We start from the raw sequence: 19,458 nt of genomic DNA, 5'->3' as shown, positions 1-19,458 counted from the left end.
AACCAACTAATCCAGAGCCCACACTCCCAACCATCTTCCCCGTCTTTTTAAAACCAAACTCTCACACGCCAAGCCAATACTCCCCCTGCCCTAAGTCACCCTAGGGCCAGACAACTAGGGACCATCCCTATGGCCCTGAACTCACCCAAATTATTCAAACTATCCAACCCTAAACTTAGTCAGCATATATACCTTGCCTTAACCATTCCTTCCTATGAAAACCCCAATAAAGGCTTGGGGCCATGCTCTCCCCTCTCTCTGCCTCCTGACCAACACTTATCCTTCTGAACCACGTGGCCCCGTGTGCCACACCTCCTGCTTCTAGACTCTATGAGCACAAACTTCTTCCTTCATGATAATCATTTCCATGTCTGTGTGCCTTATGTCTTAACATTCCTGATTAAAACAAATTCTGAGAACGACTGGAACAGTGAGCAGGGTGGTTTGATGCCAGATGGAGATGGAATGTCCTTAGACTGATCTTGACTTACTACCCGGACCCAACAGACAGCAGCCACTGCTTGGCAAGGCACAGCTGGGAGTAGAGTGCTCAGACTTCCTGCTTGATGGCTACTGCATGGTGGTGTTTTTTGTCAGGTGTTGTTTTTTGTCAGGTGTTGCCATTAATTCCCAGCTTGAAATTGCGATGCTCGAGAAGCTGAGTCCCGGAGCTGCCTCATAGGCTGGTGTCATGCGTCTGGGACTAACCTATTTTTCCATGGTGGTGGAGCACCCAGGATTCAGGACAGAGTGCCTGGGGTTATATAAGTAATTGGCTACATTTGTTTCTCAAAAGGTCCCTCTGAAGGGGACCAGGAGTGACTGGATACCCTCCTTATGCCAAGGGACAAGTTTGATCCACTGACTGACGATCACTGACAGCACTGGGGTCATGAGAGTCATTTAGATGAAAGTGCCTAGTGTCTAGGATGTGATAGCTCCTGAGGACACTCATAAACCACTTTCCCTTTTCCCTCTGGGCTTTGCTGAAGTCAAATTTCAGCCTCTTCCTTGGAGTACTGCGAGAGCACTTCTCTGAATGCTTGCTCCTTGCTCGCGCATGTGTTGAGGGCCATTCACAGGGTCAGTGTGAAGGGCTCCTCCAGGGATCACGGCATCCCACAAATGTTCAGATCACACACTTCTCTGCTGTCTACTTGCTGCTGTCATGATTTATTTCCCAACCCAGGGGTAAATAAGAAGTCCCCTTCCTAGAGACAAGTGACTCAATGTTTAATGATAAACAGGAAAGAAAAGGAGCATCTGTTTCCAACTTCCCCAAAAGCCCCAAAGAGATGGTCCTTCCCCACGTGGCCCTATGTGGCATGCCATGCCTCCCGTTTCTAGGGTTCTGTGAACGCAGACTTCTTCCTCATGACAGTCACCTCTGTGCCTGTGAGTCTTACCATTCCTGATTAAAACAAATCCTGGGTAGATCTTAACACAAGCCTAGTCCATCCTGATGAATACACAAGGAGGAAGAGTGGGATTGGCATCAGGCACGGAGATTTTCTCATCTTCTTCCCAACCTCTGGGGTCTAGATGGCCTCTCCAACTACAAACAGGCTTTCGGGGTGCAGGAAGATGGACCCCATGATCACTGGCCTGTCAGAGCCTAAGAGGCAGGAGGTGGTCTCTGTTGGTTACAGCAGAGAAAGCCCCAGGGACAGACTCAGATTGGCTGATTGGAATCATGAACACTCATGAGACGATCGCTGTGGCACGTGCATTTGATCAGGATTCAGGCAGATGCTGACCCCTGTTGGTGGGTGGGTGGGTGGGTGGGATGTGTTGGGCAGCCAGCACAGGCACCAGTGAGATTGATCACTGTCCTTTTGTGGATGGAGTTTGGACATCCAAACCTTGCCACTCCCTGAGGAAGGGACAGTTTGTATACAGCTGCTTCATCACACAAAGTACTACTGGGAAACCAGACAAGCAGTGAATGAGCCAACTTCCTTTGAGATCAACAGATACAGCCAGGAGGCCCTTCTGAGATAGGGCCAGGCCAACCAGAAATACGGTAGCTACAAACAATCCATCATCACTACAGAGGAAAACAAATGCCTTAAATGAACACATGAGGTGAAGGGTAGCGAACTTGTATTGACTTTTCCAATTATTTATCAAATGCCCTCTGTGTCACGTACCCAGATGGCTCTATTCGGACAGATCTGACTAAAGGAAATGTCCAACTGCCCAGACACCTCTACTGGGCTTCTTGCTTCAAGTGTTTCTTTTGAATGCCCATGGGAGGCCAAGAGAAAGGTATATGAGATCTCTCTCTGCAGGTCATGGGGAATGGAAGGAAAGGAGAGGGGTAAATTTGTGACAAGGGTGAGCTCAACTGGAGGGTACAACCAGGGGCTCTCAACTTGGAAGTAGTGGGCTGACTTCTGGGGTCCGTGACCTCTTGTCATTGCATGCAAAAAACTGAATGTTCACTTCCTATAGCAGATAAAGAAGAGCTTGGAATTTTTTTCCCTTGACCTTCCTAGTATCCCACTGGGTAGGCAGAGGTAAGATCTCTCATCTGTACCTCAGTTTCAACATTTTCCAAATGGCACTAGTCACAGAATTCCATGTTCCTTGCAAAGTCCTGTGTTGTAGACAGGCTAGAGAAATAGGGGTCTACCTCTTAATGACCAGCAGATGACTCAACCTCAATGAGCTGGTTTCCTGGTCAATAAAGGGAGGATAAGAGTATTAATTCTCACACCAACTCTGTTATAGTAGATGAGACAATAAAGGCACCAAGCTTTCTACTCTCATCCATTAATAATCAAAGCCTTTCCTATTAGTTGTAACAGTACTAAGTGTTTTTAGGTGCATTATATCATTTAATTTTCACAAAAGTCCTATCAAGTAGGTACTACTATTATACTCATTTAATTTAGGAAAAAAGTACAAAGTGGGTGAAAATTGAGATCTAGAGGTCAAGCACCTTACCACTGAGAAGCAGAGCTGGCTTCTGACGTTGGCTGCCTGACTCCTGAGAACATATTCTTAATCTGAGGATTTACCTCCTCCATTCACTCAGTACACAAACTAGCAGAGAAGCTGCCAAAGCAAAGCACTCGAACAGCAGGCTGCAAGCTGTTGCCATGGGGATGATCTGGAGAGGGAAGGGAGATCTTCACACATGGAGTCCCCGTGAAGCGTGAGGCACATGACAGAGATGATCTCATTTGGTTAAACTCGAAGGAGTGCCTTCATCACAGCTCTTGTAACAAGCACATACTGACGATTAGCCTTGCTTCCTTTTGTTCTACGTAACAGGTGAAAACACAGAAGGTGGTTGAGATTCATTTGCCTGATTTCATATCACACCATGGGTCAAGGGCTTAGCTGGGAATTAGGAAGTGGGGATCATCTTCAAAAACTAGAGAAAGTACTGGCCAAAGGCCATAACTTGGGGACAAAAGAAGCTACAAAAATCATGAAAGTTTAGAACTGTTGTTTATTTCCAATTATTCCCACTTCTTCACCTAGGAGTGGCTGCATCAGGTGAAGGAGGGCCCTGGTTTCATGAAGAAGGGAATTAGTACCCATTTCAGACTTCCTGCACTGAAGAGGGGTTCCAGCGTGGTGCAGGGAGCTCAGGGAACACTCTCGATGGACCATGCTCTGTGGGCTCTGCCTGGCTTCCCTGACAGAGGAGCGGGAACTGCTGGCATTTCTCACCTGATTCCCTTCATGTGTTCTGGGATTGGAAATGAACTAATTAGAGCTAATGTTGGAAACAAACGTATTGGATAAACTGCATGATTTGGGCCTGAATTTCCCAAACAGCTATGCACAGGCAACTGACGATGCAAATGTTCCCTCCCCCTGCCATGGTGGTAATTAAGTTGCACTCAGGAGCTTTTCAAAGATGGGGGCTTCTGCTCTCCAGCTTCAGAAAGAGAAAGATGAGTGAGGAGAACCGCGGGGGATCTGGCTGCTTCTTCCCAATCCAACTGTAACTTCTGGATGGCAGTAGCCCCCTGCTGTCCCCACCATCCTGCCTGTTGTCAGCTGCAGCTGCAAGGGCAGCCTGCATGTGGGGAGACATTTATCGCTCATGAGCAGCTGGGTCACGGCAGTGGCCCTGGCAGCTGGCTAGATCATTTACTGGCCACGGCAGAGAGTTGGTCTCGGATGCGGCCCAAGCCATCTAACATGGTGTCCAGTGTTTCTTTGCTCAGCTCCACGGTGACAGCTGAGATGGAGGGTTTGTCTCCACATAGGCTGGGATCTTCCTGGATCTGAAAAGAGAACATAGCCCAGAAAGTCAAAGCTGCCTCTTTTCCTATCTCCCTGTAAGTCAGCCCTGAACCTGCGAGGCTGAGCTCAGTTCTGCTGAACCTTTGAAGACAGGCTCTTTCCTAAGCACTAGAGAGTACCAGCCCTTGGGTCATTTAGCAGTAAGCGAGAGGGCAGGAGATGCCTCAGAGGCCTGGGTCAGTCTCCATTTGTAACAAGTGCCTGGGGTACGTATCAAAGAAGGCCAAGCCAAGGCTCACTCACCTCTCTGATACCCTAACTCTCAGCATTCAAGTAAGAAAACATTATGTGTGTTTACATTGTATTTAAGGAGCAGGCTCTGTTGGATAATTAAGACAATCCTGCACCGGGATGCAGGAACAATCTTACAACCTTTAGTTTAAAAAAATAAAAGAAGTTAGGCTTCACTAATATTTAAAACTTAATTGCTAGAGGCACCCTTACTTCTTCATTTTCTTACAATTGTTAAATTTCTGAGTGTCTGGTTATGTAGACCAGAAACTCTTTTTTTTTAAGATGGAGTCTCACTCTTTCACCAGGCGGGAGTGCAGTGGTGTGATCTCGGCATACTGCAATCTCCACCTCCCGGGTTCAAGCGATTCTCCTCCCTCAGTCTCCTGAGTAGCTGGGACTACAGGCACCCGCCACCACGCCTGGCTAATTTTTGTATTTTTGGTAGAGAGGGGGTTTCACCATGTTGGCCAGGATGGTCTTGATCTCTTGACCTCATGATCTGCCCACCTCAGCCTCCCAAAGTGCTGGGATTACAGCCGTGAGCCACTGCGCCCGGCCATCGTAGAAACTCTGGAGCAGCCACGTTACAAATAATGACAGCCTAATCACTGGATAAGAAGTTGGCTAGAGTACACTGAAATGATCAGGCAGGCTATTCAAAATCTGGAAGCACACCACTATTGTTAAAGCTAAACTGCTAAGAGTATATATAGGGTTACCTTTAGGTATCAGCAAATTATTTTAAAAATGTTTTGCATTTGTTTTGTTGTTTTAATATGTCCATAATATGTTAATACAGTAGTATGCATACACATTGTAACTAAACAAAGGAGCATAAAGGATATGGTAATTTTTAAAAACATATGGGTTAGACATCCCAAACCTTGGAGACTGGTGTTTTAGATGGCCACAGGCGTGCTGCCTCTTCTTTCTAATGGCAAGATAGTGAATGTACCTTCATCTGGAGCAGGCAGGTGGGGACGGCCATGCGGCTAATGCTGTCTGAGGAGGTTTTGATATCCACTCTCCAGTCCAGATCGACCAGGCGTGGCAGAGAGACTGTGGAAGGAACAGCTCAGCTCAATGCTCTGTTGGTCTATGCAGCAAGTCTCTGAGGGAGACAGACAGACAAAGCCCAAGACCCACAGGAAGTCATGTGCCTTACCCATTGCTCTGTGCTGCCTGAACTTAGTACTAATTCACAGTGGCAGCATATCCAGGCTTCTTCCTGAACATCCAGCCCTTCAGATGTTAGGGCAGAATGAGAACTGACATAAGGCAGAGAAGAAATCATGGCCTGAGGCTTAGGAAATGTGTAGTTTCAGCAATAGTGGTAAGAGCTCTTGTTGTGGAGATAAATGGACTTGACTTGAATATAGGTGCTACCACTTATCTAACCTCTGAGCTTCTATTTGCTCATCAGCCTAGCTCACAGGGCTGTCAGGAGGACTCCATGACTTAATGCAGACAAACTGCTCCAGCACTGTGGCTGGCTCAGAGTTAGTGTCATGACCATGTATTAAACATGGACTTTTATTCAGTCAAACTATTTTTTATCACTGTTGATTTTTTTCACAATTGAAATATTATTTTAAGTACTTCACTTTCTGCTTTGGATATTTCTGTTTTTTAACAACATGCCTATATAATAATGTTTATAATCAGAAAAAAGTTAAAAAGTAGAATTAGGAAAAAAAAAAAAAAAAAAACCCACCATACACAGAGTATGGGCTGAGACTAGAATGGTTCACTTTGGTTTCTGTTGAAATCGCTGATCACCTGAGAGACTGAGAGCTGAGGCTGGGGAGATACGTAAGAAGGGCGGGGCAGATTTCTTGGTACTCACTCTGATTTGCCTGGGCTTCGGTTCTCCAAGCAGACCTGTTTAAGAGGGAAAGATGAGGAAAAAATAATGGAAAGGGGATGAGACTGACTCTTGTGATAGAGAGGGGACCTTGGTCCTTCCTGTGATCTTCAGACCTGTCATCATCTGCTAACAGGAAGGGACCACAGAAACCCCTCCCCCCAAGAAAGTCTTTTGTTTATTTGTTTTACAAAACTCAGTGATGTTAAGGCCATAAGTGTTGTCAGTTTTCCTAGGTTAGGACAAAAAAGAAGAAAATACAATGTATTGTAATCTTATTGCGCTATTGTTCTCAAAGACAAAACAGAAAAAAAGGTCAACTTATCTTCTCTTTATTGAGCACCTACTGCATACACAAATATTGGATCTTCTGCAAAAACACATCCAAAGAGACCTGACTAATGCTACAACAAACATAATAAAATGTGATCATGTATGACAGAGTTCCTAATATACAATAAAACCCTTGGTAAATAGGTATTATCAGTTACTGCTATTAGAGAGGTCTGTTCAAGCCTTCTGCTAACCAACAGTTAATCAATTCTGCTTAAAATGTACGTGTTTAAAAGGAACTCCCCAGCCAAGAAAATATACAGGTACTTCACAAAAGAAAAAAAAATGATCAATAACCATATGAAAAAGATAACTGACATCACTAGTGTCAAAGACGGGAACACTGAAATTGTCATTTGTGGAACTGAGAAAAATGTAAGAAAAAAATCCCCTCAGTGAAGGTGTAGGGAGAGGGGTCCACTTGTGTCCTACTACTGTGGAAAACTATTGCAATCTTTCCAATGGCCAACTTGAACATTTAAGGCCAAACCCCCAAAATGTCCATTACCTTTAACCCGGTAAAAAAATAAGCACGAGCAAAGTTTTCATTGTAAATGGTTCACCGAAATGAAAAAGTGCCAACAGCCTCAGTGTCCAACACTACAAAATTTTAAAATTAAATTGTACATCATTTCTTCCTATAATAGGATATGTTTAACCATTACGATGATATTGAAGGTAAATATTGACCTGAAATGTCACTATGTTAATACTGTTAACAGAAAATAAGCAAGTTACAAAATAGCATGATCCATTTGGTAAAAACAAAAACAAAACATCAACCTCTCACAGAGGTGTAAAGAGAAAAAATAAACATGTTTTAAAAAGCTTTCCATTAAGAAAAGACTACGCTAACCTCTGGCTGGTGGAATTATAGGTGTCTTATTTTCTTTTTGCTTATCTGGGCTTCCTAATTTTTTAACAATGAGCATATTACTACTTCCAGAATGAGAATAAAAATAATAAGAAATATAAAGGTTAGAAGGGACTTTCAAGAAATGAGCACTTACACATGTTCTAGAATGATCTTCGTCAGCAGGTTTTTGAGGTTTTGGTGGAAATTTTCTGGAAAGAGAGCCAGAATTGCCTCGGCAGAGGACAGGTCACGGAATGCCACCAGCCGAGTGAGGCGGTGCAGAGCCTGGAGCAGCTGCAAGATAGACGGAACCATCCTGTAGCTGCAACAGAAGCAGCAGGCAGGGGGCACAAGGCAGGGCCAGGGGTAGGGCTCTACATCTCTAAGGCTGCACACTGTCACGGTCATTCAACTGAGTCACAAGTCCAGAGGCCTCTGTGGCACATGTTCATGCCCCACATGCCTTGGCCTGCCTCGGAGTTCACCTGTTGCTTTAGAAGACAGAGGCAGCTGCCTGACCTAGGAAGCTGTCAGCTTGCCAGAAACTCCACTTGTGGGCAAAGAGTTAATATAGCCCTTTTCCTTCTGCATGAGAATCTGACCTTCAGTTAACTTTCTGGTGCTGTTTCCCTGGTAACCTGAGAGCAGTGCAAAGTCAGCTGTGTTACTAAGCAACCCTGCATTGGTCCAAGCCTCTGGACTGAGAGGACTGCATAAATACCTAGGGTGCCTGTAGCTCTGGACTTGCCTACGTGTGGCTACAGGCTCCTTTCGAGAACCTGAAGCTGGACTTACTGAACCGTGACACGAGATACTGGCTCCTGTGGAGTGAGGGCCTAGAATCCAGGGTGGTAGGATTCATGTCCTTTCCTCTCAACTGTCGCCTAGGAGGGCAAAGAGAACAAACAGCTCCTGGCCAGCTGTGTGGGTTCCTTCTGGGAAGAGGCGTGTCTGCCCGTCCTGCTAAAATGCTGTGTTCCCATCCTAGGTCCTTCTAAGTGAATCTGTAACTACGAAGTGTAAGAGTGGTTTATGGTGGTCTTGTGAATAGAGTAGAGTAATACTTAGCTAACCTAAAAAAGCTCTCTGGAGGTAACTGTTTCTCTGCTTTGGGGCTTTCTCTGATATCACTGCAGATTACCTGACACAACCTGGAAGTGAAGGGAAGTTAACCTTCCACCAATGAGAGTGGGTGTTCACGGATAAATGGCCAGGCCTCTCTGTCCTCCTGGGGAACAATTCTGACAGGTGTTCTACTTGGTTTCTTACAGGATCCCAAGTTTTCCATAGCAGTAACCGGTCTTAACATCCTCTTTTATTGACTTGCCTTCCCTGTTTGATTTTCCCCACTGCTTTGTGTTTTCTAGAATCATCTCCTAAATAACCTACTTTGGGGGGAACCCAAAATAAGTCTCCAAATCACTTCTATAATCTTGCTTTTTCCTTTTACTTTTCTACAGCTCATTTCAATAAACAAGGTCCAGAATTAAAACAAAAAACAAAAACTATACGCCAGGTGCAGTGGCTCATGTCTATAATCCTAGCACTTTGGGAGGCTGAGGTGGGTGGATTGCTTGAGCTCAGGAGTTCGAGACCAGCCTGGCAACATGGAAAAACCCTGTATCTACAAAAAATACAAAAATTAGCCAGGCATGGTGGCATATGCCTGCAGTCCCAGCTACTTGTGGGGCTGAGATGGGGGGACTGCTTGAGCCTGGGGGGTCGAGGCTGCAGTGAGCCATGTTCATGCCACTGCCCTTGGCTTGGGGAACAAAACGAGACCCTGTCTCAAAAATAAAAAAAAAAATTCAAAAACATAGGCCCATTTAGATGAAGAAACTGCTGTTTTAAAAACATATTTGCCGGCCGGGCACGGTGGCTCATGCCTGTAATCCCAGCACTTTGGGAGGCCGAGGCGGGTGGATCACGAGGTCAGGAGATCGAGACCATCCTGGCTAACACGGTGAAACCCCATCTCTACTAAAATAGAAAAAAATTAGCCGGGCGTGGTGGTGGGCGCCTGTAGACCCAGCTTTTCGGGAGGCTGAGGCAGGAGAACGGTGTGAACCCGGGAGGCGGAGCTTGCAATGAGCCGAGATTGTGCCACTGCACTCCAGCCTGGGCGACGAGCGGGACTCCGTCTCAAAAAAATAAAAAAATAAAACATATTTGCCTTGACAAGATAAGGCTGTCACTGCTACATAATAACTTACTACAAGTTAGCTTAATCTCCCTGTTGGCCACCTGCTGAGATCAGGTGAGCTGAGGAGAAGGGGACCTTCTGTGGGACAGAGGGCTAAGGAGGGAGTGAGATACACAAAGCACCCCTCAGGAAGCCTGATGGAATCTAGCCGTGCATACTCCTGAATCTTACGCAGGCCTCAAGCTTCTGTTCAAAGATCCCTGAAAAGTCTGCCCTAAGCTATCCAGCTAACAATTTATCAGCATTAGCACGTTACAGGTTGGAAAAGAAAATTACAGAAAGGGTGCCTTTTATTCCACATTGTCTAGGTAATAGGTCTGAAAGAAAAAGGTCAGGAGCTCTGATTCTGGGTATAGTTCTCCCAGTCAAGTCCCATTTATCAAAGTTTGCTATAGTGTCAACAGATGTTTCAAGGGATTTTCCTTGGACATGGCAATGACTGGGAAGTCAAGAAAGAGACTAATAAGAGGGCCAGTGGCCAAAGGTCATTTCTGACCACACTTACTTCCTCTGCCTCCTCCTGGGTCACAGACAAGCTGGAACATGTAATATCCAAGAGTTTTTTCGAGCCAAGGGCTGAGCTGGAAAAGCTCTCTTGACACAGCTGTCTGACAACATCTTTTGAGGAGGCCTATGAATTAAATCACAGATAGGAAAAAAAAAACAAAACAAAACTCAGACTCTGATAACAAATGTTTTGAATAATAATGTCTTAGTCATACATGATACCTTTGAGACTTAAAATTTAAAGATACATAAGACTTTGGATTCTAGGAAGATCAAATAGATGTACTTTTCCCTAATCTTTCTGCTAAGTACAACCAAACACTCTGGACACGATACAAAAAACATACATAAGACCCTGGAAGAGGGAGAGAAGGAGGCAGATCTGCTAGGGACCGCATAATACAAGGAATGACACAATGGTGAGTTCCCTGGATTTTTTTTTGCTTCATATATCCCAGACTTTCAGCTGAAGAAGAGGGCAATGTGGAAATGACAATGGATGCAGAGGGGAAAAAACACCAAAATAAATACCTATTCTATCTAGCTAAAGGACCAATAAAGGGGCAGCCTCCCAAGACAGAACACTTTTAGATGATAACTGCTACACTCCAGTCAAAATATCATAGAACAACTGCAGCCCCACCCACCTCTGTGTCAACAAAGGCTAAGTGGGAGGCCTAGACCTGAGTGAGAAGACTTGTGAGGCTATAATGAGGTACCCCAACACTCCTGCTGGGGAGGTGTCAGAGAAGGTCAAGTAGGAAGCTGGGACCTTTATCCCCACCAGCTGGTAAAAAGCCTTATCATTCTGTGATACTAGTGGAGACCATATGGAGTCAGAAATTCCACCCCTACCCAGTGGTAACAAGGAACCTCTGCTTTCAGGTATCAAAAGAAGCCAAGTGGGGAACCTGGACTTCAACTTTCAACTGATAGTAATGAGGTAGCACCCCCTTCCCCTGCCTAAGCAGTGCCACAGAAAGCCAGCTAAAACATAAAATGTAAATAAAATCCATTCTCAGAACACAATATGAAAATGTCCAGGTTTTCATTGAAAATCATTCATCAAATCAAGAACTAGAAAGATCTCAAATTGAATGAAAAAAAGGTAATTAATAGATGTCAACACCAAGATGACAGATGTTAAAATTAGCTGATAAGGAATTTTAAGTAGCCAGGATAAATATGCTTCAACAAATAATTATGAACTTGCTTGAAACAATTTTTAAAATCGCCTCAGCCAAGAAATAGAAGAGATAAAGAACAATAAAATGGAAATTTTAGAACTGAAAAATAAAATAACCAAAATAAAAAGCTCAACAGATGGGTTCAGCACCAAAATGGAAAGAATAGGGGAAAGAATCAGTGAACCAGAAGCCAGAGCAGTAGAAATTACCCAATTAGAAAAGCAGAGAAAAGAGACAAAATTATGAACAGAGCCTCAGGGACATGTGGGACCCTAACGAAAAACCTAACATTCATATCACTGGAGTCCTGGAAGGAGATGATAAAAGAGGGCAAGACTGAAAGAATATTCAAAGAAATAATAGCTGAAAACTTCCCAAGTTTACTTAGAGACATACTCCTATATATTTCAAGAACCTGAGTGAGCCCTAAACAGGATAAATCCAAAGAAATTGATACCAGGACATATAATTGAACTTCGAAAATTAAAGACAAAGAAAAAAAAATCTTTAAAGCAGAGAAAAATGACATCTTACCAATTAAAAAAACAATTAGAATTAAAGCAGATTTTGTATCAGACACCATGGAAGCAAGAAAGAAGTGACAATATTTTTCAGGTGCTGAAAGGGAAAAAAAGCCGTCAACCTGGAATCCTACACCCAGCAAAAATATCCTTCAGGAATGAAGAGGAAATTGAGACATTCTCAGAAGAAGAAAAACTGAGAATATCTGTCACAAGATCTGCTGTAAAAGAATAGTTAAAACAAATTCTCTAAACAGTAAGGAAGCAATGAAACAAGAAACTGTGGAACACCAGTGTTCTAGCCAGAGCTCTCCAGAGAGACAAAAACAAAAGGGTATGTGAGAGGAGATTTATTAGGGGGAAATGGGTCACATGATCACAGAGACAAAGCCCCACAATAGGCCATCTGCAAGCCAGAGGAAGCTGGCAGCTTGGCTCAGTCAAAGTCTGGGAACCTCAGAACCAGGGAAGCTGATGGTACAGCCCCTAGTTTGAGGCCAAAAGACTGAGAGCCACTGGGAGGCCACCGGTGCAAGTCCCAGAGTCCAAAAAACGAAGAACCCAGAGTCTGATGCCCAAGGGTAAGAGGAGAAAAGGCATCTTGCTTTAGAAGGAAGGGAGAGAACAGAGAGAAAGGGAATCCCCCATCTTCCACCTGTTTGGCCCAGTTGGGTCCCCAGCCAATGGGATGGTACCTGCCCACATTGAGGGCAGGTCTTCCTCTCTCAGTCCACTGACTCACACATCAGTTTCCTCTGGCAACACCCTCACAGACACACTCAGAAACAATGCTTCAACAACCATCTAGGCATCCCTCCATCAAGTCAACACCTAAAATAAACCATCACAATCAGGAAGACAGAACAGGGCAAACAAAAACATGGAATTCAAAAGAAGTGAAGTAATGAAGAGAGTATTCTATGTGACCACAATGGAATCAAACTAGAAAGCAATAGCAGAGAAGTAATAGGAAAATATCTGAACACTTATAAACTTAAACAATACACTTCTAAATAATTCATATGTCAAAGGGGAAGTCGCAGGGATATTTTAAAAATTACATTAAGTGAAAAGGAAAACACACCATGTCAACATTTGTGGGACACAGCCTAGCAAGTAGTGACAGGAAATTTTATAGTATTAAATGCATATACTAGAAAAGAGGAAAAGTCTCAAATCAATAATCTAAGCTCCCACCTCAAGAACCTATAAAAAGGAAAGCATAATAAACCTAAGGAAGCAGTGTAAGTAACAATGATAACAGCAGAAACCAATGAAATTGAAAGTAGAGAAATCAGTGAAACAAACAGCTGGTTCTTTGACAATGTCAATAAAAATCGACAAACCTCAGGGTGTGGCTATTCATGAGGAATATTTGCGGTGGTGGAAATGTTTTGTATTTTGACTGTCAATGTCAATACTTTTGACATTAGGTATTGACATCCCATTTATCCTTTGCAGGATTAGGTATTGACATCCCATTTATCCTCTATGCAGAACTATACATAATAGTAATAAAAATCGACAAGACCGACAAAGTTAAGAGGGGACACACAAATTATCAGCATCAGGAATGAAACAGAGGATATTACCACAGATCCTGCAGACATCAAAAGGATAAGGGGAACTTAATGAACAATTCTATAAACATAAATTTGATAGTTTAAATAAAATGGGCCAATTCCTCAAATAACACAAACTACTTCCACTCCCCTAATACAAAATTGATCACTTGAATTGATCATTTGAATTAATATGTCTACTAAGAAAATTAAACTCACAATTTTAAGGCTCCTAAAAAAATCTCTAGGCCCAGATAGTTTGGAGAATTCTAACTAACATTTAAGAAAAGAATGAACTGATTCTACACAATCTCCTCTAGAAAAACAGAAGACGATGGAGTACTTTCTAAATGATTTGTTATAGCTACAAAGCTAGTGTTACCCTGATACCAAAACTGCACAAAATTGTACAGAAAAATAAGAAAACTACAAACCAATATCCCTCATAAAAATAGATGCGAAAATTCTTAGCAAAATATTGGCAAATAGAGATCAGTTATATATATATAATATTTTATTAGCAAATAGACATATATATTTACATATTGTATACAATTATATATTTTATGTATTATATATAATTATACACTATGACCAGGTGGGATTTATTGCACAGATGCAAGGCTGCTTCAGTATTTCCAAATCTATGTAATCTACCGCATTAACAAAGAAAATCACACGATATAAATCAATGCAGAGAAAGCATCTGATAAAATTAAACATCCATTCTTGATAAAAACCCTCAGAAAAACAGGAATAGAAGAGAACTTCCTTATGTTGATAAACAGTATCTACAAAAAACCTCCAGTGAACAATATACTTCACGGTGAAAGACTGAATGCATTGACCCCAAAGCTGAGAACAAGGCAAGATATCTGCTTTCTCCACTCTGAATCAACACAGTGCTGAAAATTCCAGCCACTAAAATAAGGCAAGAAAAGGAAATAAAATGTGTGCAGATCAGAAAGGAAGAAATAAAACTGTCTCTATTTGTAAATAACATGATTTTCTATGTAGAACATCCCAAGAAATATATCAAAAACTCCTAGAAACAGTGAGTTTAGCAAGTTTGCATGTAGAAGATAAATATACATAAATCAGTTGTATTTCTATATATTAGCAATGAACATGTGGACACTAAAATTAAAAATACGGGCTGGGCGTGGTGGCTTACATCTATAATCCCAGCACTTTGGGAGGCCAAGGCCGGTGGATCCCTTGTGGCCAGCAGTTCGAGACCAGCCTGGCCAACGTGGTGAAACTCTGTCTCTACTAAAAATACAAAAAGAAAAAAAAATCAGCCTGGAGTGGTGGCAGGCACCTGTAGGCCTAGCTACTCGGTAGACTGAGGCATGAGAATCGCTTGAACACAGGAGGCGGAGGTTGCAGTGAGCTGAGATCGTGCCACTGAACTGTAGCCTGGGCCACAGAGCAAGACTCTCTCAAAACAAACAAACAAACAAAACAAAAAAAACAAAAAACAAAAAAAAAAACCATTTGCAATTGCTCAACAAATGAAATACAGGATGTATGCTGAAAACTACACAATACAACACTGGCATACAATCATTACATGGAATACCACTCAGCAATAAAAAGGAAAGAACTACTGATACACACAACATGGATGAAAATTAGGCTGAGTGAAAAAAGTCAATCACAGAAGGTTACTTACTGTATTATTCCATTTATATAGCATTTTTGAAATGACAAAATTAGAGAAATGAATAATGCCAAAGGTTAAGGAGGGTGTGGCTATTCATGAGGAATATTTGTGGTGGTGGAAATGTTTTGTATTTTGACTGTCAATGTCAATACTTTTGACATTAGGTATTGACATCCCATTTATCGTTTGCAGGATTAGGTATTGACATCCCATTTATCCCCTATGCAGAACTATACATAATAGTAAGTATACTATATATGTATACTATATACTATGTATATTATGTAGTATGTATGCTATATATTATATACATACTATACGTAATAGTATGTATAATATATATAGTTCTGCAGAATCCTGCAGAACTGGGGGAAATTGAGTAAAGGATAAATGGGATCTCTCTATATTATTTCTTACAACTACATATGGATTTATAATCATCTCACAATAAAAAGTCTAAGTATTTTTTTTAAAAAAAGAAAAGAAAGTACATAGGACAGTAGCAATGAAAATCAATGAACTACTGCTACATAATGGTGAGCAAAAGCAGCCAGGCATAAAAAAAAGTATATGCTGTATTATTCCATTTATGTTAAGTTCAAACATGGGCAATATTAAACGAATTGTATCAGAGCAAACACAGAGGTTACTGTTGGGGAAGAAAGTGAGGAAGCAAAGAAGGGGTGAAAGGGGGACTTCTGAGGTATTGGTAACATTTCATTTTTTGACTTTGGTGGTGGTTACATTGGTGTGTAATAAATCATTTAACTATAAATTTATTATTTATGCACTTTTCTGTATGTATACTACACATTAATCTTTTAAAGTTTTTAAAAGAAAAGAGTGCATAAGACCAACAGGCATGGGGACGGGGGTAAGTACAGAGCAGCCAAAATGAAGGTGAAAAGGCACTGGGCTGGGAGCTGAGAGCCCTAGATTTCCAGTCCCAGCTCTGTTACTTCATTTATTAATTCATTTAACAGCTATTTACTGAGCACGTGCTGTGTGCCAGGTATTATTGTTCTACTTGTTAGGCATTAACACTTGTGCACAAAAGAGTAGATAGGAGTGGAGAATGCTAATGAACACTAAGAAGGCAATTAAAAAATAAATAAGTAAAACAAAACAGACTATTACATGAACCGATGATGATGATGTGCCATAAATTGAGGAGAGTAACTCAACCCTCTTCACTTGGTGTTTAAAAAAAAAAAGGGAGAGAGGAAGAAAGGAAAGGTCCATGATGGATCTTACATTCTTATGAGACAGACAACGGGCAAATAGCTAGCGACAAGTTCTACGAAGGAAAATAAAGCTGCCCTTTCTCCTACAGGACAAATCATAAGTTAAATAATTTCGGCTACGCGCAGTGGCTCACGCCTGTAATCCCAGCACTTTGGGAGGCCAAGGCGAGTGGATCACGAGGTCAGGAGTTCAAGACCAGCCTGGCCAAGATGGTGAAACCCCGTCTCTACTAAAAATACAAAAATTAGCTGGGATTGGTGGCGGGCGCCTGTAATCCCAGCTACTTGGGAGGTTGAGGCATAGAATTGCTTGAACTCGGGGGGCGGAGGTTGCAGTGAGCCGAGATTGCACCACTGCACTCCAGCCTGGGCAACAGAGAGACTCTGTCTCAAATAATAATAATAATAATGATGATATTATTATTGTATCAGAGCAAACAGAGGTTACTGTTGGGGAAGAAAGTGAGGAAGCAAAGAAGGGGTGAAAGGGGGACTTCTGGGGTATTTTTTATATATATATATATAAAATATTATTATTATTACGTCATTTGAGCTTTACAAAGCCCTATTAAGTAGGTACATTTCAACCTCACAACTTTTCAAATGATTATCAGGAGAGTGTCCCGCCCCTTTCACAGGTCAAAGCTAGTAGGGAAAATGTGGACCTCAGGGGAACACTGAACGCACAGGTCATTCGGAGGGCTGGGCGGACGCAGTAGGAGATAATTTCTTAATTATGGAGTGCAGGAGGGGCTACGGGATGAAATGGGGAACTGATAACGTGGGTCTAGCAATTACCACTCCAATGCCCCAATACCGAAAACCAATCCCAGAGACTAATAGCAGGAGGTTGTACTGCGCCTTCATGCCCATTATTTTATTTTTTTAATCTTACGTTCCTGTCAAAACGATATTGTGTTCTTACTTTTTAAAAGCTCAGAAAGACGCAACGATTTGCCTGGGATCACACAGAGAACAAGCAGCAGAGTTTTGGCTCCACACCAGGGTCAATTTGTTCCTAATTCCTGTCCGTCTAAAGTCTCGGAGATAAAGGGCCACCTCACGCTGTCCCCACCCCTTCGATTTACCTTGAGCAGGCTCTGGAGCGCTGCAAAATGCACCGCTGTCAGGGCAGCCATCTTCCCGAAGTCACATGACCGCGGCACCCAGTGAAGCGAGGTCACGTGGCTTTCGCTGGCTGCCGTCGCAGGGCCTGCCGGGGGCTTCAGGGTGGAGGAAGGCGTTTCGGTTGTGGTGCTGCGGTGGTGGAGGGCGGATCAAGACGGACGCGGCCGCTGGATGGTTAAACCCTGGGACTGTAGGACCGAAGGACTAGGGGAACCAGGGCGGAGGATGGTTTACTCGGGGGGGAAATTGGCTTGACTTGTCTACTTACCAGGTCAGGGAAACAGGTTTTCCTTTGACCCGTGTGGGTGGGCTGGCGCATTTGGGGAATGCACCTGCAAGCTTGTCAGGCGCCTTGGAAACGTAGCTGTTCAGGAGTGATCAGCCTACCAGTGTTTGGAATGAAAATGAGGCTGTGCATATGGGGCTTCTTGGAATTTACACATACACACACACACGCACACACCCTGTCTTTAAGAATGTAAAATTACTTCTGCGTGTATAGTTTTTCAGCCTATAGAGTAGGTTGGAGCTGGTATTATTAGTATTATCCAGATTGGGAAATAATCATTTAGGGTTTTTAGTAACTTTCCCATAGTCATAGAGGAGATCTGATTCTAAGAGCAGGTGAGGAAGTGTTTGGGAGAGGGGACAAGAGAGGAATGGAATGAAAGCTACTACCTAGCTAGGTTCTTGTTATACAGGGGTGAGATGGGGGAGGTGGTTTATGGAAATGATTTAATTCATTTATTCAGAAAGGTAATTATAATGAGTATAACTGTAAAGAGTGATTTTGCATAGGCAGAACTGGACTCTGATTTGCCCAGTTCTCAGAGGCTGTACATCAAAACAGACATTTCCTTTCTCTACCTTTAGTATTTGGGTGGCTCTTTTCTTACCCTCCACTTTTTAAAAGCAAATTCCAGCTAAAAAAAAAAAAAATGGGTTCTGATATATTCGAGCTTGAGAAAGAATGTCCATTTGTGAAATTCCAGAAATTGGCAAGCTGCTAAGGACATTTGTTCCTTTGTTTCCTCTCCTCCCCTTTCCCCTTCCTCCACTCCATTTTCTGTGGGGATGTTGTCAAGGTCCAGGAAAACAAATTGTCTAAGGAGGACCCCATTCCTGGGTTAGAAGATTTTAGAACCATTTTGTCACGGAGTCCTGATTGTAGCTCTCTTTCTTGGCCTCTCTTTTCCATGTACCCTCGTGGCCTGATTCCTGGTTTCTGTTATAACTCAGTGTAGGTTCTAGGTTTAACTCCTGCCTGTATCTATAGGGTTGGGCCCATTGCCTTGGGTAAATTGAGTATTTGTTAAATAAACAACCACCCAAAAAAGTGATTAGACTAAGATGAACTTTTGTGACTTATTTGAGGATATTGCTTTGTTATTTGCAGGATTGTGCCTTCTTGTCTTACTTTAGAGCAATGAGGAGTGTGGTCACCAGCCTTCAAGATGACCCTCAATGATCCCATCCTCCTGGTATTCACAGCCTAGTGTAGACACCTCCCACCTTGTACCAGGATTGGTATGGGTGACGAATAGCATATGGTGGGCGTGAATGGCATATCACTTCTGAGATTAGGTTATACAAGACTGCACCAAAAACAAACAAAAAGACTGAAGTTCCTGTCTCCTGGCTTGGGTGCTCTCTCATGTACCCTGCTCTCTTTCACTTGAGTCCTTTGCCCTGGGGAAAGCAAACTGCCATGCTGTAAGCAGTCCTACAGAGAGGCCTAGGTGACAAGGAACTGAAGCATCTGGCCAACAACCTCATTACCGACCTTAGAAGGAGATTCTCTAGGCCCAGTAGAGCCTTAAGAAGGCAGTAGTCTTGGCCGGGCGCGGTGGCTCACGCCTCTAATCCCAGCACTTTGGGAGGCCGAGG

At 42.8% G+C, this 19,458-nt stretch overlaps 1 protein-coding gene across 2 annotated transcripts; it reads right to left on the bottom strand.

Moving 5' to 3' along the window:
- Window positions 1-2,088: 2,088 nt before the first annotated feature.
- COMMD9 (COMM domain containing 9) lies at window positions 2,089-17,651 on the bottom strand. Of its 2 annotated transcripts, none has more exons than XM_023185532.3 (6): window positions 17,532-17,651; window positions 10,262-10,387; window positions 7,708-7,847; window positions 6,347-6,381; window positions 5,456-5,559; window positions 2,089-4,247 (listed from the first exon to the last, which is right to left on the bottom strand). In XM_023185532.3, exons 1-6 carry the CDS (start codon window positions 17,580-17,582, stop codon window positions 4,107-4,109), a joined length of 597 nt encoding a protein of 198 aa, XP_023041300.1. In that variant the 5' UTR covers window positions 17,583-17,651; the 3' UTR covers window positions 2,089-4,106. The 2 variants fall into 2 exon arrangements, with proteins under 2 accessions (XP_023041300.1, XP_023041301.1); XM_023185533.3 differs by having other exon boundaries at window positions 4,114-4,247; window positions 5,384-5,559.
- Window positions 17,652-19,458: the final 1,807 nt, after the last annotated feature.

Source organism: Piliocolobus tephrosceles, chromosome 13 (genome assembly GCF_002776525.5).
Source record: "Piliocolobus tephrosceles isolate RC106 chromosome 13, ASM277652v3, whole genome shotgun sequence".
Lineage (NCBI taxonomy): Eukaryota > Metazoa > Chordata > Mammalia > Primates > Cercopithecidae > Piliocolobus > Piliocolobus tephrosceles.
Note: the sequence above shows the minus strand (reverse complement) of the source record. Positions and strands in the feature narration are given on the sequence as shown.